This window comes from Schistocerca nitens, chromosome 5, assembly GCF_023898315.1.
Source record: "Schistocerca nitens isolate TAMUIC-IGC-003100 chromosome 5, iqSchNite1.1, whole genome shotgun sequence".
Lineage (NCBI taxonomy): Eukaryota > Metazoa > Arthropoda > Insecta > Orthoptera > Acrididae > Schistocerca > Schistocerca nitens.
The window spans coordinates 642,157,902-642,174,557 of record NC_064618.1 but is presented as its reverse complement, the minus strand read 5'-3'; the positions used below and the strand labels follow the sequence as shown (position 1 = coordinate 642,174,557).

The 16,656-nt window shown below is 44.2% G+C and overlaps 1 protein-coding gene across 10 annotated transcripts in view; it reads left to right on the top strand.

The window, feature by feature from the left end:
- Positions 1 to 16,656, top strand: part of LOC126259432 (probable cytochrome P450 301a1, mitochondrial) — a 414,350-nt gene that overhangs the window by 385,477 nt on the left and 12,217 nt on the right. For 7 of the 10 annotated variants that reach the window (XM_049956243.1, XM_049956237.1, XM_049956238.1 and 4 more), the window contains exons 9-10: positions 4,721 to 4,893; positions 9,457 to 9,538. The exons of the other annotated variants lie outside the window; for them this stretch is intronic. In XM_049956243.1, the coding sequence (XP_049812200.1) occupies positions 4,721 to 4,893; positions 9,457 to 9,538 (255 nt within the window). The remainder of the gene's footprint in view (positions 1 to 4,720; positions 4,894 to 9,456; positions 9,539 to 16,656) is intronic. 10 annotated transcript variants of the gene reach the window in all.

The following is a 16,656-nucleotide window of genomic DNA, read 5'->3' as shown; positions in this document are numbered from 1 at the left end:
CCAAAGTTAAGACTTCTACAACCGAGGTCTCTACCTAGTCATCCATAGGTGGGAAAACTGGAGGATCAGTATATAAAGGAGAACTAAGACTGTCATCAACTTTCGTGATCGTAATTGTTTCTAAATGATAATTAAAATTTTAGTAAAACCACTCGTACGTTGGGTGTAATGAAAGTAAGTCTGCTTTCAGGTGGCGTCGGAAGTACAGGGCGGCTGGAGGTAGCGGAAATTTTTAAAGTAACTCTCATAAAAATGAAGAAAAATTTTGATAGTTTTATTGTTTATGTTGTGTCGACAGAGGTGCCGACACAGTGTGTTTGAGGGGGCCGAAATGCACGCTATAATCGCACGAAGGATGGCGTGAGGTCTGAAACAAGATACGTAATGAATGCTATAAAGAAAAGTACGTAGCTGCGGAAATACTTAACTTTATTCCATCCTTGTGGTACATCGCTCTTGACGAATCAAGTGAGACTCTTAAGATACATGCAATGTTACAAATGGCGCCTTGCTAGGTCGTAGCCATTAACTTAGCTGAAGGCTATTCTAACTGTCTCTCGGCAAATGAGAGAAAGGCTTCGTCAGTGTAGTCGCTAGCAACGTCGTCGTACAACTGGGGCGAGTGCTCGTCAGTCTCTCGAGACCTGCCGTGGGGTGGCGCTCGATCTGCGATCCTGACAGTGGCGACACGCGGGTCCGACATGTACTAATGGACCGCGGCCGATTTAAGCTACCACCTAGCAAGTGTGGTGTCTGGCGGTGACACCACAGTTTAAACCAAAAAGCAAATTATATTCCATTAGTTGAAGCAATAACAGAAAGTTTCTCTCTAAACATTAAATGTAAAATAATGGCCATTCGAATGGATGCATTCCTGGAAGCAAATGCGGAGTTTTTTGTGGAACTTTGAAGCATTTCCTTTTGATTCCAACGATTGGTTCTCTAATCCCTGTTTTTTGGGGGATTGGTGTGCACTTCGCTGTTTAATTAGCCTCACAAGTAAAACAGTGGCATACCGTCCAACAAGATGACCTAGAGGGTCAGTGAATGCCGTCAAATTGTTATATTATGTCGTCACCTAACACTTGTGGAGCGTCCGCAGCTCGTGGTCGTGCGGTAGCGTTCTCGCTTCCCACGCCCGGGTTTCCGGGTTCGATTCCCGGCGGGGTCAGGGATTTTCTCTGCCTCGTGATGACTGGGTGTTGTGTGATGTCCTTAGGTTAGGTTTAAGTAGTTCTAAGTTCTAGGGGAATGATGACCTTAGCTGTTAAGTCCCATAGTGCTCAGAGCCATTTGAACCTGATAAAGGCGACGAGGGATGTCGACGAAATATTGTGTCAGTCACAGACATTCAGCTGGCTGAAAACCTTGGAAGAATTAAGTTATCATCATACCGGAAGAACATAAGAAGTTACAACAAATTTTGAAAGACAGAAAAGTTGTGACTACCGTTTTTCGGGACGCTAAAGGAACCATGTTTGCAGATTTTGTGAAATGTGATAAAACAATTTTGAATCACAGTGGAATACACACTTAAGAGTCAAAGAAACTGGCACACCTGCCGAATATTGTATAGGGCCCCGCAAGCACACAACTGCCGCAACACGACGTGGTATGCACTCGACTAATGTCTGAAGTAGTGCTGCAGGGAATGGACACCATGAATCCTGCAGGGCTCCATAAGTCTGTAAGAGTACGAGAGGGTGGAGATCTCTTCTGAACAGTACGTTGCAAGGTATCCCAGATGTGCTCAATAATGTTCACGTCTTGAGAGTTTGGTGGCCAGTGGAAGTGTTTAAACTCAGACGAGTGTTCCTGGAGCCACTCTGTAGCAACTCAGGACGTGTGGGGTGTCGTATTGTCCTGCTGGAATTTCTAAAGTCCGTCGGAATCCATAATGGACATCAATGGATGCAGGTGACCAGAAACATGCTTTCAAATGTGTCACCTGTCGGTGCCTAATGGACATCAATGGAAGCTTACACACCCTTACATATGCTTACATATGTGTCACCTGTCGGTGCATAATGGACATCAATGGACGCTTACACATCCTTACGTATGCTTACATATGTGTCACCTGTCTGTCGTATCTAGACGTATCAGGGGCCCCATATCACTCCAACTGCACACGCCTCACACCATTACAGAGCCTCGACCATCTCGAGCAGTCCTCTGCTCAGATGCAGAGTCCATAGATTCAAGAGGTTGTCTCCTTACCGGTACACGTCCATCCTCTCGATACCATTTGAAACGAGACTCGTCCGACCAGACAACATGCTACCAGTCACCAACAATCCAATGTCGGTGTTGACGGGACAATGCGAGGAGTAAAGCTTTGTGTCGTGTAGTCATCAAGGCTATACGAATGGGCCTTCGGCTAGAAAGCCCATATCGATGATGTTTCGTTGAATAGCTCGCACGCTGACACTTTTTGATGGCCCAGCATTGAAATCTGCAGCAATTTGCCGAAGAGTTGCACTTTTGTCGCGTTGAACGATTCTCTTGAGTCGTAGTTGGTCCCGTTCTTGCAGAATTTTTTTTCTGGCCGCAGCGATGTCGGAGATTTGATGTTTTACCGGATTCCTGATATTCACGGTACACTCGTGAAATGGTCGTACGGAAAAATCCCACTTCAGTGCTACTTCTGAGATGATGTGTCCCATAGCTCATGCACCGACTATAACACCACGTTCAAGCTCACTTAAATCTTGATACCCTGCCATTGTAACAGCAGTAACCGATCTAACAACGGCGTCAGACACTTGTCATATTTAAGCGTTGCCTACCGCAGCGCCGTATTCTGCTTGTTTACATATTTCTGTATTTGAATACGAATGTCTATGTCAATTTCTATGGAGCTCAGTGTATTAATAATACTGAGTAGTGCCATTCAAATAAGTGACATGATTATGCTCTGCCACACTCTGCACGGAAAAGACAACAAAGTTGCTCTAGTTCAATTGGGAAATTTTTGAAGATGTGCCACACAGCCTAGAAGTGGTTGCAACTGATTTCAATGTCTTCATGTGCATCAACAAGTGGCTCAATTCCTGCGAGAATTACCATGGACTAATACTCGATAAAAAGGTTACGTTGGACACACACTGATCAAGTATCTGAATCAAAATTCGCAATAGACTAAAACTACTGACTGTACATGAGGATTTAATCCCACCGTTATCACACTTATACACAACACCCTCGTCTGTATTAATTCTATTCATATCACGTATGTATCTTCCTCCTCGCAGTATCCATATTTCCATATTTTTGAACATCATACACTCTTCCTCCTTTTCTATATCCATTCACCCTCTTCCAACTATATCCTGCATCGCCTGACAAAGCTCTCACATTTGATCAAACACCTGGAATACGAATCCTAATCCCCCCTCCCCCCCCCCCATTCCCATTCTACTCCCTCCTCCAGAACCTGACCTGATGTCATGCCTCTATTAACATATGCAAACTTCCTTACATCTTCACACACTCCATGTCTTTTCCCATAGCAATTCTGTTGCCTTCGCTTGTCGGCCCATGATTTCATTCCTGAGAACTGCCCAGCCTATCAAATTCAACAATTCATAACTTTACAAACCTACTCTAGTACTCGACAAATGTGACTTTCTTCTCCATGAGTAGCTCAAACTCTGCCGGCATCTATGTACATCCCATCCCTTGAACCTAGCCAATACTCGCCGCACATCCTCTTTCACATCAAATCCTCTCCAGCTCTCCAGTCATGGCTGCATCCAAATCTCCTATCTGGTAAATGTTACTAGGAGCTCACAAAGCTCCTCAGAACAATCAAGATTCCACACTTGACCACGACTCATCAAGTTTCAGGTTACCGTTCTCTGTTCTTATCAACATACATTATGGTTTTCTGATTGTTTTATCCACCGTGGTCATTGTCTACCCACCGACTCCTCTGTCGGAATGTAAATTTAGTAAGTTCCACATTCCATATTCACGATGATGTGGAAGATGCCAATTGAACAAATTACTGGTGTGACATATATATATAAAGTACAGAAGCGATTGTAACGAGAAAAAAAATTATAATCTACATCTAAAAGCTCTTCTGTCTGTCTGACTTTGTTTTCAATGGCCAAATTATCAAATAGTTTTATAAATGAGTACCACAGTCCTTTCTTTACGAAAGTTAGGTTATCTTCCCTTGTAGCACTTTACTGATGACTATCTCTTACTCTCAAACAACAATGTATTGTTGACAACAAATTTAATGAATGGGTAAGTGTACTGTTAGTTTACTGTTAATATTTCCAATTGTTGGAAGAGATCCACGTAAAATTTACACGTGTCCACTCCACATATAATTCTAATTAGTTTCTTATCTGCAGTGTATACTTTTTCACCTGAGGGAGGAGTTACCCAGAGTATTATCCCAAAGGACACCAGTGAACGAAAATATCTAATAACTTCCTGATTTATATTACTCTTATGGAAAAAGTAGCTGAACCTAAACGCTTTAGTAGTTGTACTATATGGTTTCTTTTTCAATATTAGTTTTTATCAATATGTACTCCCCATAATAAATAGGTAATAAAAACGCCTGCCTTTGCTTGTGTGTTTATGAGTAACACCGTGTCTACATATTGTGACTGAAAAGTCCTCAGACCTGTTATAGTTTACGTGTGTCTGGGAGTGAGTGTGTGACTGCATATTGGTTCACCGTAGTACTCGACATTTCCAGACGGCGACCTCCGTTGCCACGGCGCTGTACTTCCTGAGCAAAGACCAGAGGGTCCAGGAGAAGCTGTACCAGGAGCTGAGGGCGCAGCTGCCGGACGCCGCCTCTCAGCCGTTCACTGCGGACACGTTGGAGGCCTGCAAGTATCTCAAGGCCTGCGTCAAGGAGTCCATGAGGTGAGCAGGCAGGGTTGCCTTGTGTGTGCATATAATGTGTGAGTGGAGCAGTCCTTGGAACATTTCTATTGATATGGTTGCTGTAAGTTGTAACAAGTCCTGCTGCTAAACGTAACCATATCCTTTACAAGATCCATAAAAATTAGAAAATTGGTCACCATTTGGATACTTCCAGAAGTATGATGATTTATTTGTAAATGTGAAATTGGTTAGCAGAAAAATAAATGCTGTCTGGTATTCCATCATATAACTATGCAGTCTTAATGACGCTAAAAGAGGTTAGGTAAGAATCGCACCAAATGAAAAAAAACTGATAGTGTTCCTCCTACTGTCGGTACAACACTAGAGTTACGTGGATGGCTCCATAGTTCCGTCAGATCAGTGTTGCTGTTGTGGCCTTTAGTCCTATATTCCGATCCAGGTATCTACGCTAGCCTATTCTGTACAAGCCTCTTCATTTCAATTACTGTAACCTACACCCCTTGGAACTTGTTTGCTGTACACATCCCTAGGTCATCCTCGACAGTTTTTATCTCCCTTGTTTCCTTGCATTAGCAAACTGACGATTCCATGATAACTCAGGATTAGTCCTATGAATCGTTCCCTTCGTCTGATCCGGTTATGCCAGAAAATTTCTTTTTTTCCAATTTCCATTCCGTACCTCCTCATTAGTTATTCTATTTACCCCTCTAACCTTCAAGATTTTTCTGTATCACGACGTATCAAAAGCATCTACTCCCTTCTTGTCTGAACTGCTTATCGTTCACTTTTCACATCCGTAATTCTTTTTACTCCACATAAATACAGTACTTTCATAAATGATTTCTTAACATTTAAATTTATGTTCAATCTTAAAAAATTTCCCTCTTTTACGAACGTTTTTCTTCTTTTTCCCAGTCATCCTTTATATCCCCTACTTCTGTGTAATCAGTTATTTTGCTATCCAAGTATCATAACTCATTTACTACCGTCTAGTGTCTCATTTGTTCAGTATCACCTGATTAAATTCGACTACATTCCATTACCATACCTTTACTATTGTTCATCTTCTCGTTAGAACATGTTTCCAGGGCTCTATCCACTTCACTTACCTACTTTTCCAAGTCCTCTACCGCTTCTCAGAGAATTACAACTTTCAGGTTTTTATTTCTTCTCCCTCAACTTTAATCTTCTATCCAAATCTGTCCTTGGTGTTCTTGATTGTTTGCTCAGTGTACAGACTGAATAACTCTGGAGATAGTCTACAACCCAGTCTCACTCCATTCTCAAATATTGCTTCCCTTTCGTTTTCTTCGACTCATATAACCATAGTCCCATTTCTGTAAAAGTTATAGGTAACTTTCCGCTTCCTGTATTTTATCTCTGCTACTGCATTCCAGTAAATGTCGTCAATGTCTTTCTCTAAATAAAAACTAAAAAATGCAGGTTTGCCTTTGTTCAGCCTAACTTCTAAAATAATCAATAAGCAATAGGCTTAGTATGGCTCCGCACATTCCTACAATTGTCTGGAACCCAAGTGATCTGTCACTAGGTCAGCTTCTACAGTAAATAATTCGTTGCATTATTTGCAGCCATGACGTGTTAGGCTGATAGTTCGGTAATATTCACACCTGTCTTCTTTGGAGTAGGAATTATTACATTCTTCTTGAAGCCTGAGTCTATTTTGCCACTTTCGTAGATCTTGCACACCATGTGGAATGGTTTTGTCATCTCTAGTGGTCTCAAGAACCTCAATGATTCTCAACAGGTTTGTTTCGACATAAATCTTTCTTCTTGCAATATCATCTAATTCTTTCCCCTTTCTAAAACATTGCACAAATTAATTTTCCTTGTTTAGCCCTTCGGTACATAACTCCCACCGTTCAGTGTTGCCATCTTTGCTTATTAATGGATCCCATCAGAGCCCTTGATATTCATTCATATGGTTCTAATTTTTCCAAACGATTCTCATGTGTCCGACGACGACGATATAAAAAAATTTCCAGGCAGCAATGACTCATCACATTTATTTATCATAGATCAGTAGTAGGTCTGCTCCAGTGTGGACTGAAACAAAAAGTAAGTTACTTATTGAAATAGAATAATAGTACTTCTCGTGGCTGAAGGCTGGCAAGGTTGTCATTGAGACTACGTTCATTAACCACATACGTTGTGGAAGTCTAAGTCCTTTAGGGAGCAAGTTCGGTGTGTAGCCGTTTGAAAGTAAAACAGGAATAAATATACAAGTCCACAAGTCTGCTACAAAGACCGATTCTCCGTCTTCTTCGGCGAGATCCATGTAGCCCACAGCCTCTAGCGGCAATTGGGTCGCTCCCTGGTGGACGGTCGAAGCATGACTGTCTGTCTTCTGGAAAACTCTCCCCTGTGGGTTAGGTATCTTTAAAGTACTGATGTGGTGTTGGTTGCTGACATCGCAGGCGTTAAGCCTCTGTACAGCTGATTCTTTAATTTTCCTATATGTAGCATTTACACTCCTGGAAATGGAAAAAAGAACACATTGACACCGGTGTGTCAGACCCACCATACTTGCTCCGGACACTGCGAGAGGGCTGTACAAGCAATGATCACACGCACGGCACAGCGGACACACCAGGAACCGCGGTGTTGGCCGTCGAATGGCGCTAGCTGCGCAGCATTTGTGCACCGCCGCCGTCAGTGTCAGCCAGTTTGCCGTGGCATACGGAGCTCAATCGCAGTCTTTAACACTGGTAGCATGCCGCGACAGCGTGGACGTGAACCGTATGTGCAGTTGACGGACTTTGAGCGAGGGCGTATAGTGGGCATGCGGGAGGCCGGGTGGACGTACCGCCGAATTGCTCAACACGTGGGGCGTGAGGTCTCCACAGTACATCGATGTTGTCGCCAGTGGTCGGCGGAAGGTCCATGTGCCCGTCGACCTGGGACCGGACCGCAGCGACGCACGGATGCACGCCAAGACCGTAGGATCCTACGCAGTGCCGTAGGGGACCGCACCGCCACTTCCCAGCAAATTAGGGACACTGTTGCTCCTGGGGTATCGGCGAGGACCATTCGCAACCGTCTCCATGAAGCTGGGCTACGGTCCCGCACACCGTTAGGCCGTCTTCCGCTCACGCCCCAACATCGTGCAGCCCGCCTCCAGTGGTGTCGCGACAGGCGTGAATGGAGGGACGAATGGAGACGTGTCGTCTTCAGTGATGAGAGTCGCTTCTGCCTTGGTGCCAATGATGGTCGTATGCGTGTTTGGCGCCGTGCAGGTGAGCGCCACAATCAGGACTGCATACGACCGAGGCACACAGGGCCAACACCCGGCATCATGGTGTGGGGAGCGATCTCCTACACTGGCCGTACACCACTGGTGATCGTCGAGGGGACACTGAATAGTGCACGGTACATCCAAACCGTCATCGAACCCATCGTTCTACCATTCCTAGACCGGCAAGGGAACTTGCTGTTCCAACAGGACAATGCACGTCCGCATGTATCCCGTGCCACCCAACGTGCTCTAGAAGGTGTAAGTCAACTACCCTGGCCAGCAAGATCTCCAGATCTGTCCCCCATTGAGCATGTTTGGGACTGGATGAAGCGTCGTCTCACGCGGTCTGCACGTCCAGCACGAACGCTGGTCCAACTGAGGCGCCAGGTGGAAATGGCATGGCAAGCCGTTCCACAGGACTACATCCAGCATCTCTACGATCGTCTCCATGGGAGAATAGCAGCCTGCATTGCTGCGAAAGGTGGATATACACTGTATTAGTGCCGACATTGTGCATGCTCTGTTGCCTGTGTCTATGTGCCTGTGGTTCTGTCAGTGTGATCATGTGATGTATCTGACCCCAGGAATGTGTCAATAAAGTTTCCCCTTCCTGGGACAATGAATTCACGGTGTTCTTATTTCAATTTCCAGGAGTGTATATTTCCCATAGTCATGTATGCATAGACAGCCTTTTATTTGTCCTCTAACTGTTTCGGTATAGACATTTTACACTTCGCACTTTTAGTCGTCAGTATTCCCTCTTACCTGATTTATTTGCTGAATTTTTATACATTCTCTTTCCACAAACTAAATTCATTATTATTGCGTGGTATCCTATTTGATCCTGTACTGATTTTATTATTTCATCTCTCAAACCTATCTGTTCGTTATCTGTAGTGTTCCTATCTGCCGGTTTGGTCAATTGTGGCCTGTCAACCATCTCTGTATTCGTATCTCATCTCCTTAATTTCATTTCTTTCTCCAATCTCAGTAGTTTAACCTGCAGCTCATAACAAATGAACTATAGACAGAGAGCATTTCTGTGCTTGAAATGCTTTCCAGTTTAAAATCAGGTTTTGAGATCTTTTTCTTGCCGTTGTAAAATTTGTCTGAAACTTCTTGCTGCCACCAGATCTCTTCCACATACACAGTCTTCTTTGTTGAATCTTAAACTATTACCATCAATTCTATAATGTCTTCCGTAAACTATGTATATTTTAAAGGTTCTAATAGTTCTTAAACGCAGCATGCGCTGCTAAGAGCTTGTTTGAATCAGCTGCACTTCTTCACAGTAGTGCAGTGAGTCGTACGTGCTGATATGTTGGCAGACTACATCCTGTGGCGGTGGGGAGCAGCCGAAAGGTCGTGGTGGACAACCTGGTGCTCAGCAACTACCGTATACCTCGAGGGGTGAGTAGACAAATCTGCGATCGGTTGCTGATCTTCATATTGGCACCGTCTCTCAAAAACTGCAGTAAAATTTATTATTCACTGGAGAACTTTGAGGTTTAATACCGGCACCATGATGTCTAAAGAAAAGTCTATATTCTCTATCGATCGACACATTCAAATTCTATATGTTCAAATTTTACTTCATTTTGAGTAAGGAATAAGTGTGATTTATTCTTGATGATTATCAATCAAATTCTGATAAATTAGAATTTCGTGAATGAAAATATCAATGTCTTAGTAAATTATAGTAAGAGAAAACACCACTAGGATTCAAACTGACTACATCTAGAAGGAGTACCAGCGATCTTCTTTGTGGGGAATATTCCCTGGAACAACATTTCTTTTGCTATGTGCATAAGCTTCTATCTTATCTCCTATCAGAAGTCGAAAATGTCATGAAATTGCCGGTCGGGTGGGCCGTGCGGTTCTAGGCGCTACAGTCTGAAACCGCGTGACCGCTACGGTCGCAGGTTCGAATCCTGCCTCGGGCATGGATGTGTGTGATGTCCTTAGGTTAGTTAGGTTTAAGTAGTTCTAAGTTATAGGGGACGGATGACCTTAGAAGTTAAGTCCCTTAGTGCTCAGAGCCATTTGAACCACTTTGTCACGAAATTCTGGCACACTTCACGAAGGTTACATCTCTTTTTCTGGTGGAATTCACTGTGTGTGTGTGTTTTGCTTTTGGTATTGAATAAGTGCTATTGAACTGTGTCATTACAGAACAGAAGGATAGAGATATACAGGGTGATCGTAAATTCCAGTTACAAACTTCTAGGACATGTAGAGCGTAGTGAGTATAGAACATTTTGAATAGCAACCCATATCCGGAATCGTATCGTTTCAGTTCTACGACAGTTTCAAAATTCAGATGTGTACCTCGTCAACGTCTGCTTAGGGCAAGAGAAACGTCTCAGAGTTCCCTGTCCTGGTATGCAACAGGGTAGACACGATGACGTGTACTTTGTCAAACGATCCCCAGATGTTACTTATTGTCCGCTTTGCTGTGAGACCGAGTCCATACCTGTGCATCACCGATAGAGAAAACACGGTGTAGTACACGTTTGCGGAATACACAGACATGCTCCTTGTGAATGGCCAAACTGGAGGTAACGCAAGAGCTGTTAGTCAGCTGTATCACGAACGTTTTCCACACCGTCGCACTCCATCGCAGAAACTGTTTGCCCAAACGGGTACCTTCACCGTGAGGAGGCAGGACTTGTAAAGAAACTGGTTCCTACTTCTGAAAAAAAAAACCTTGTAAATAATAAAACATGACCTATGCAAAGAATATGACTACCCCTGTTAGTCATGGACGAAAGAAAAAAATATTGGCATAGTCTTTGTCAGAACGTGCAGAATAAGACATCAATTTTAATCTAAATATGGTATGCCAATGTTTACGTAATAAAAAATAAATTAGGTAATTCAGTACAATTACACTCCTGGAAATTGAAATAAGAACACCGTGAATTCATTGTCCCAGGAAGGGGAAACTTTATTGACACATTCCTGGGGTCAGATACATCACATGATCACACTGACAGAACCACAGGCACATAGACACAGGCAACAGAGCATGCACAATGTCGGCACTAGTACAGTGTATATCCACCTTTCGCAGCAATGCAGGCTGCTATTCTCCCATGGAGACGATCGTAGAGATGCTGGATGTAGTCCTGTGGAACGGCTTGCCATGCCATTTCCACCTGGCGCCTCAGTTGGACCAGCGTTCGTGCTGGACGTGCAGACCGCGTGAGACGACGCTTCATCCAGTCCCAAACATGCTCAATGGGGGACAGATCCGGAGATCTTGCTGGCCAGGGTAGTTGACTTACACCTTCTAGAGTACGTTGGGTGGCACGGGATACATGCGGACGTGCATTGTCCTGTTGGAACAGCAAGTTCCCTTGCCGGTCTAGGAATGGTAGAACGATGGGTTCGATGACGGTTTGGATGTACCGTGCACTATTCAGTGTCCCCTCGACGATCACCAGTGGTGTACGGCCAGTGTAGGAGATCGCTCCCCACACCATGATGCCGGGTGTTGGCCCTGTGTGCCTCGGTCGTATGCAGTCCTGATTGTGGCGCTCACCTGCACGGCGCCAAACACGCATACGATCATCATTGGCACCAAGGCAGAAGCGACTCTCATCGCTGAAGACGACACGTCTCCATTCGTCCCTCCATTCACGCCTGTCGCGACACCACTGGAGGTGGGCTGCACGATGTTGGGGCGTGAGCGGAAGACGGCCTAACGGTGTGCGGGACCGTAGCCCAGCTTCATGGAGCCGGTTGCGAATGGTCCTCGCCGATACCCCAGGAGCAACAGTGTCCCTAATTTGCTGAGAAGTGGCGGTGCGGTCCCCTACGGCACTGCGTAGGATCCTACGGTCTTGGCGTGCATCCGTGCGTCGCTGCGGTCCGGTCCCAGGTCGACGGGCACGTGCACCTTCCGCCGACCACTGGCGACAACATCGATTTACTGTGGAGACCTCACGCCCCACGTGTTGAGCAATTCGGCGGTACGTCCACCCGGCCTCCCGCATGCCCACTATACGCCCTCGCTCAAAGTCCGTCAACTGCAGATACGGTTCACGTCCACGCTGTCGCGGCATGCTACCAGTGTTAAAGACTGCGATGGAGCTCCGTATGCCACGGCAAACTGGCTGACACTGACGGCGGCGGTGCACAAATGCTGCGCAGCTAGCGCCATTCGACGGCCAACACCGCGGTTCCTGGTGTGTCCGCTGTGCCGTGCGTGTGATCATTGCTTGTACAGCCCTCTCGCAGTGTCCGGAGCAAGTATGGTGGGTCTGACACACCGGTGTCAATGTGTTCTTTTTTCCATTTCCAGGAGTGTATTATATAGATGCGATAAATCACTTTAGCGGGGGCCAAATGAACAATTAAAGTCAATGTAATTCCAGTAAAAAGATAATGCCCACGAAATACGTAATTTTGTTTTGAAGCTGACAGCAAATGAGAAAATAGGTGCAAAATTACTATTGGTCAGTTTTCAAGCAGTAATGGCGGACAGCATCAGCTGGTAATATACATAATTTTATGGTAGCTAATTTTACTGCACAAAAAATAAAATATGTATTCCCTCCAAAAGAAGTTACACACAAACATTAAAATAAACTTGTGATGAGCAGCAAAATGTCTGAGAAGAATTTTGAAAGAAAATTATTAATTCAACTTTAATTTGCCGGGTTTTCAACACTGTCAACAAGACGAAATAATGTAAAGAATATTTATTGGAACTAAACAAAATTGAACCTTGATATTGTGACTATTTTAAAATAGATAATTTAACTGCAATTGTGTTTAATTTTGAAATGAGAGAGAGCGTTATAATTTTCTTTTAATGCCATAACTGTTGCCGGCCGGAGTGGCCGTGCGGCTCTAGACGCTACAGTCTGGAACCGAGCGACCGCTACGATCGCAGGTTCGAATCTTGTCTCGGGCATGGATGTGTGTGATGTCCTTAGATTAGTTAGGTTTAATTAGTTCTAAGTTCTAGGCGACTGATGACCATATAAATTAAGTCGCATAGTGCTCAGAGCCATTTGAATAATTTTGAACCTTAACTGTTGCTGCAGGCGGTGCGATGACGTCAGCGGTGGTCCACGCGGACGATGTGTGAACTTAATCCTGGTTCGTGGCGTGAAGATAATTATGGATCCTCCTGTTTCGTTAATATTCCAGTTACGGCGGTGGTCCACGTCTCCGTTGTAGTCGAATCAGCTGGCAGCACTGGCGCGATAATAATAGTTCCAGTGTGTGCGTTGTCGTTACGCGCGCGACGTTTTATTATTAAAAGCTTATTAATCACGCGGTGCGGGTAGGTCGGAATTATGCAATGTCTTTAGTATTTACGATATATAGCCGGTTAATGCCAATACTTCGCACAGTTCTTTCACCGTGTTGCCACAGGAAAAGAGTCACATGTGTTTATCACTATAACAGTCCGTTAAACAACAGTTCAATTTACGTCGTCGTCTTTAAGACAGTTTGGATGATATAAGAAATGTTTCTTGATCAAATCACAGCACTGTTCTTTTACTTAACATTTTGGTTTGTTCCAGTTTCACGCAATTCTAACAGTTAATGTCTCCACACGACAATGGTGTCTGGTCCACGGCTAATTGTCACAGGTTCACTCAGTATGTAAAATCGTCACCGCAAACACTCGATATACTTTTCAGGTTTTACTGTTCACTTAATAATGCACGATCTCCTATTAACACAGCGGACGCACTGTAATCAATTGTTCCTCCGCGTATCACCGTCTTTCACGCCGAACTTTGCAACGTTTCTCCACCCGCGAACCGGCCACGATACCACAACTCGCACGCTCTCTATCGATACTCGTTCGCTCTCTCTCTGACACAGTACTTCTCCTAGCCTAACCAAAGATTTACAAAGCATATAAAACCAGAACATTCATATTCGTACAATATAAAATATAAAACAGTAGCAAAATGAATGAAGAAACAATGTGACGTATTAACAAACAAAGAATAGTTTAAATAAATGATACATACGTACTACGACAAGGAAATGCACAAAAGAAAAAAAAATATTATCGACTTTCGGGGAAAGCAATGTCTTTACAGACTGTGGTGCTCCACGGCGACGCCGCACTCCCGAATTTGAAGAAGGTGTACTGTGTCGCATTGAAGATAACCCGTCAACGAGTTCGCGAACAATTGCGCGTGCAATGGCTGTTAGTCACAGTACAGTCTTGTACATCCTGCATGAGCAACAATTACATCCATACCACTTACAAAGGGTACACGCTATGGGTCCAGCAGACTTTCCACAACTTGTCGCCTTCTGCACATGGTTCCTGCACCGTTGCATCGACGCGCCCCTGTTTCCATGTTGAGTTCTCTTCACAGATGAATATAGGTTCACAAGGGATTGTGTTCTGAATGCTCGAAATAGCCATGTCTGGGCGGGCGAAAACCCTTATGCCACGCATGTTCAGGGATTTCAAGACAGGTTTGGAATTAACGTATGGGCAGGTATTCTGGACGGTCATGTGATTGGACCATACTTTCTTCCACCCAAGCTCACGGGTCCCGCATACTTAGTCCTCCTACGACACATACTGGACCCGTTCTTGGAAGCTGTGCCATTGAATGTGCGTCAGGAAATGTGGTTTCAGCATGATGGAGCACCACCTCACTTTTCACGGGCTGTCCGGAGACATCTCAACAGACGGTATGGTGAAAGATGGATAGACCGTGATGGTCCAGCCGCGTGGCCGCCACTATCGCCAGATTTAAACCCTATGGACGACTTCTTGTGGGGTCGTATGAAGAGCCTAATTTATGAGACACCTGTAGAGACTGAGGAAGATCTGTGGCACGAGTTCTGGCCGCTGCACAAGACATTGAAGAGACACCAGATGGGATGGAGAGAGTGTACCAGAACATGTTTCGGAGGCACAATGTGTGTAACGATGTTGATGTTCGCCACATCGAGCCGCTGTTGTAATGCATCGGTACGTTGCGGCTGGTGCCGTAGCTGCTGAGTTCTTATTGTTGTCGGCTACTATAAACCATAAGGTGTAAGTTGTAATGCAAATGCGTAAGTAATAACGAAACGAGTCAGTATTCTTTTCAAATGGATTGCAACAATAATACTGGGTCACGCCTCAGTACATTCCTCACGTGGGTGTGGAGATAATCATCTGCATTGAAACCGTCGTAGAACGGAAACGATACGTTTCCGGGCGTGGGTTCCTATTCAAGATGTTATGTACGAACTACCCTCTACCTGACCTAGAAGTTTGTAATTTGAAGTTTGTAATTTCCGACCACCCTGTATGTTTGTGAGCTAGATGTCTGTAATGCTACTTCCTTTTGTGGTTTAAGATTAGGTGATGTACAAATAGTCGACTGAACCAAAGAACACATTATGGGTAAGTCATTACAATTAATTATAAGCGACTATCGTGGTTGATTAATACAGTACCAATGGAACTAGGTTTTCCTATCAATATATGAAGTTTATGGAGCTATGAATTATGAGTGGACAGAAATTAACCATTTTTACAATTTTACCTGACATAAATACACTGCCCATCCCAAAAGTTTGGAGATAAATTTTATTCCTGACGTATCAGCGACGTCAGTGCAGTAACTGCGGTAACAGCTGGAGCAGATACGCATTCGACCAGTCAGTTTTGAGCGGGCGGTGTTAACTAGTAGACGTGCGGTCGTAGTGTGTCAACGTTGTTGTGTCTAAAATCGCAATGGAACAATGAAATGTGCATCTCTAACTCAAGTGTGGAAGACATTCTCCAGAATTTATGAATTTGCAACATGCTGCAGATGAAAACTAGGTCGCAACTTGTTTTATAATTGAAAAAAAATGGTTGTATCTCCGTCAAAAATTGTATTAGGAAGTACCTTTTTTTATTTCTCGATGGTGACTACTTTCGGACATCTATGTCCATTTACAAACCATCCGTACTGTAAGTGTAACAATACAGGTGAAAGCCTATGTACAAAAACTGAACCTGCAGTGACAATCAATGGGACGCTACAGCCGAGTCAGTAACAGTAAATAGGACCACTGTCGTTGACTCGGCCATAGTGCCGCTTTTATCATCACTGCAGGGTCAGTCTACATGGGCTCTCGCCTGCATTGTTACACTTCCGATACGGGTGATTTAAAAATGGACATAGGTGTCTGAAACTAGTCACCATCAAGAAAGAAAAAAGATACTTCTTAACCCAACTTGTGGCAGAGCTACAACCATGTATTCTCCAGAATGTTTCGAAGAAGAGAAAAATGTCTGCGAAGTTCGTCTCGAACACCTTGAATCCCGCGCAAAAACAAGAATGTATCGGTTCTCGCTGCTACTTGATTGAAACTAAAAACGAGGACAATTCTTTTAAGGGTAAAATGATCACAGTTGCCGAGATTTGACTTAAGCAATAAAAAACTAACAGAGAACGACAAACTGCACAATGGATTCTGATGATTCGTCAAGACAGAGAAGAAGGTGCGAAATTGATACGAAAGTTGAACAACATCTCAAACAAGGATTTTTATCGCAG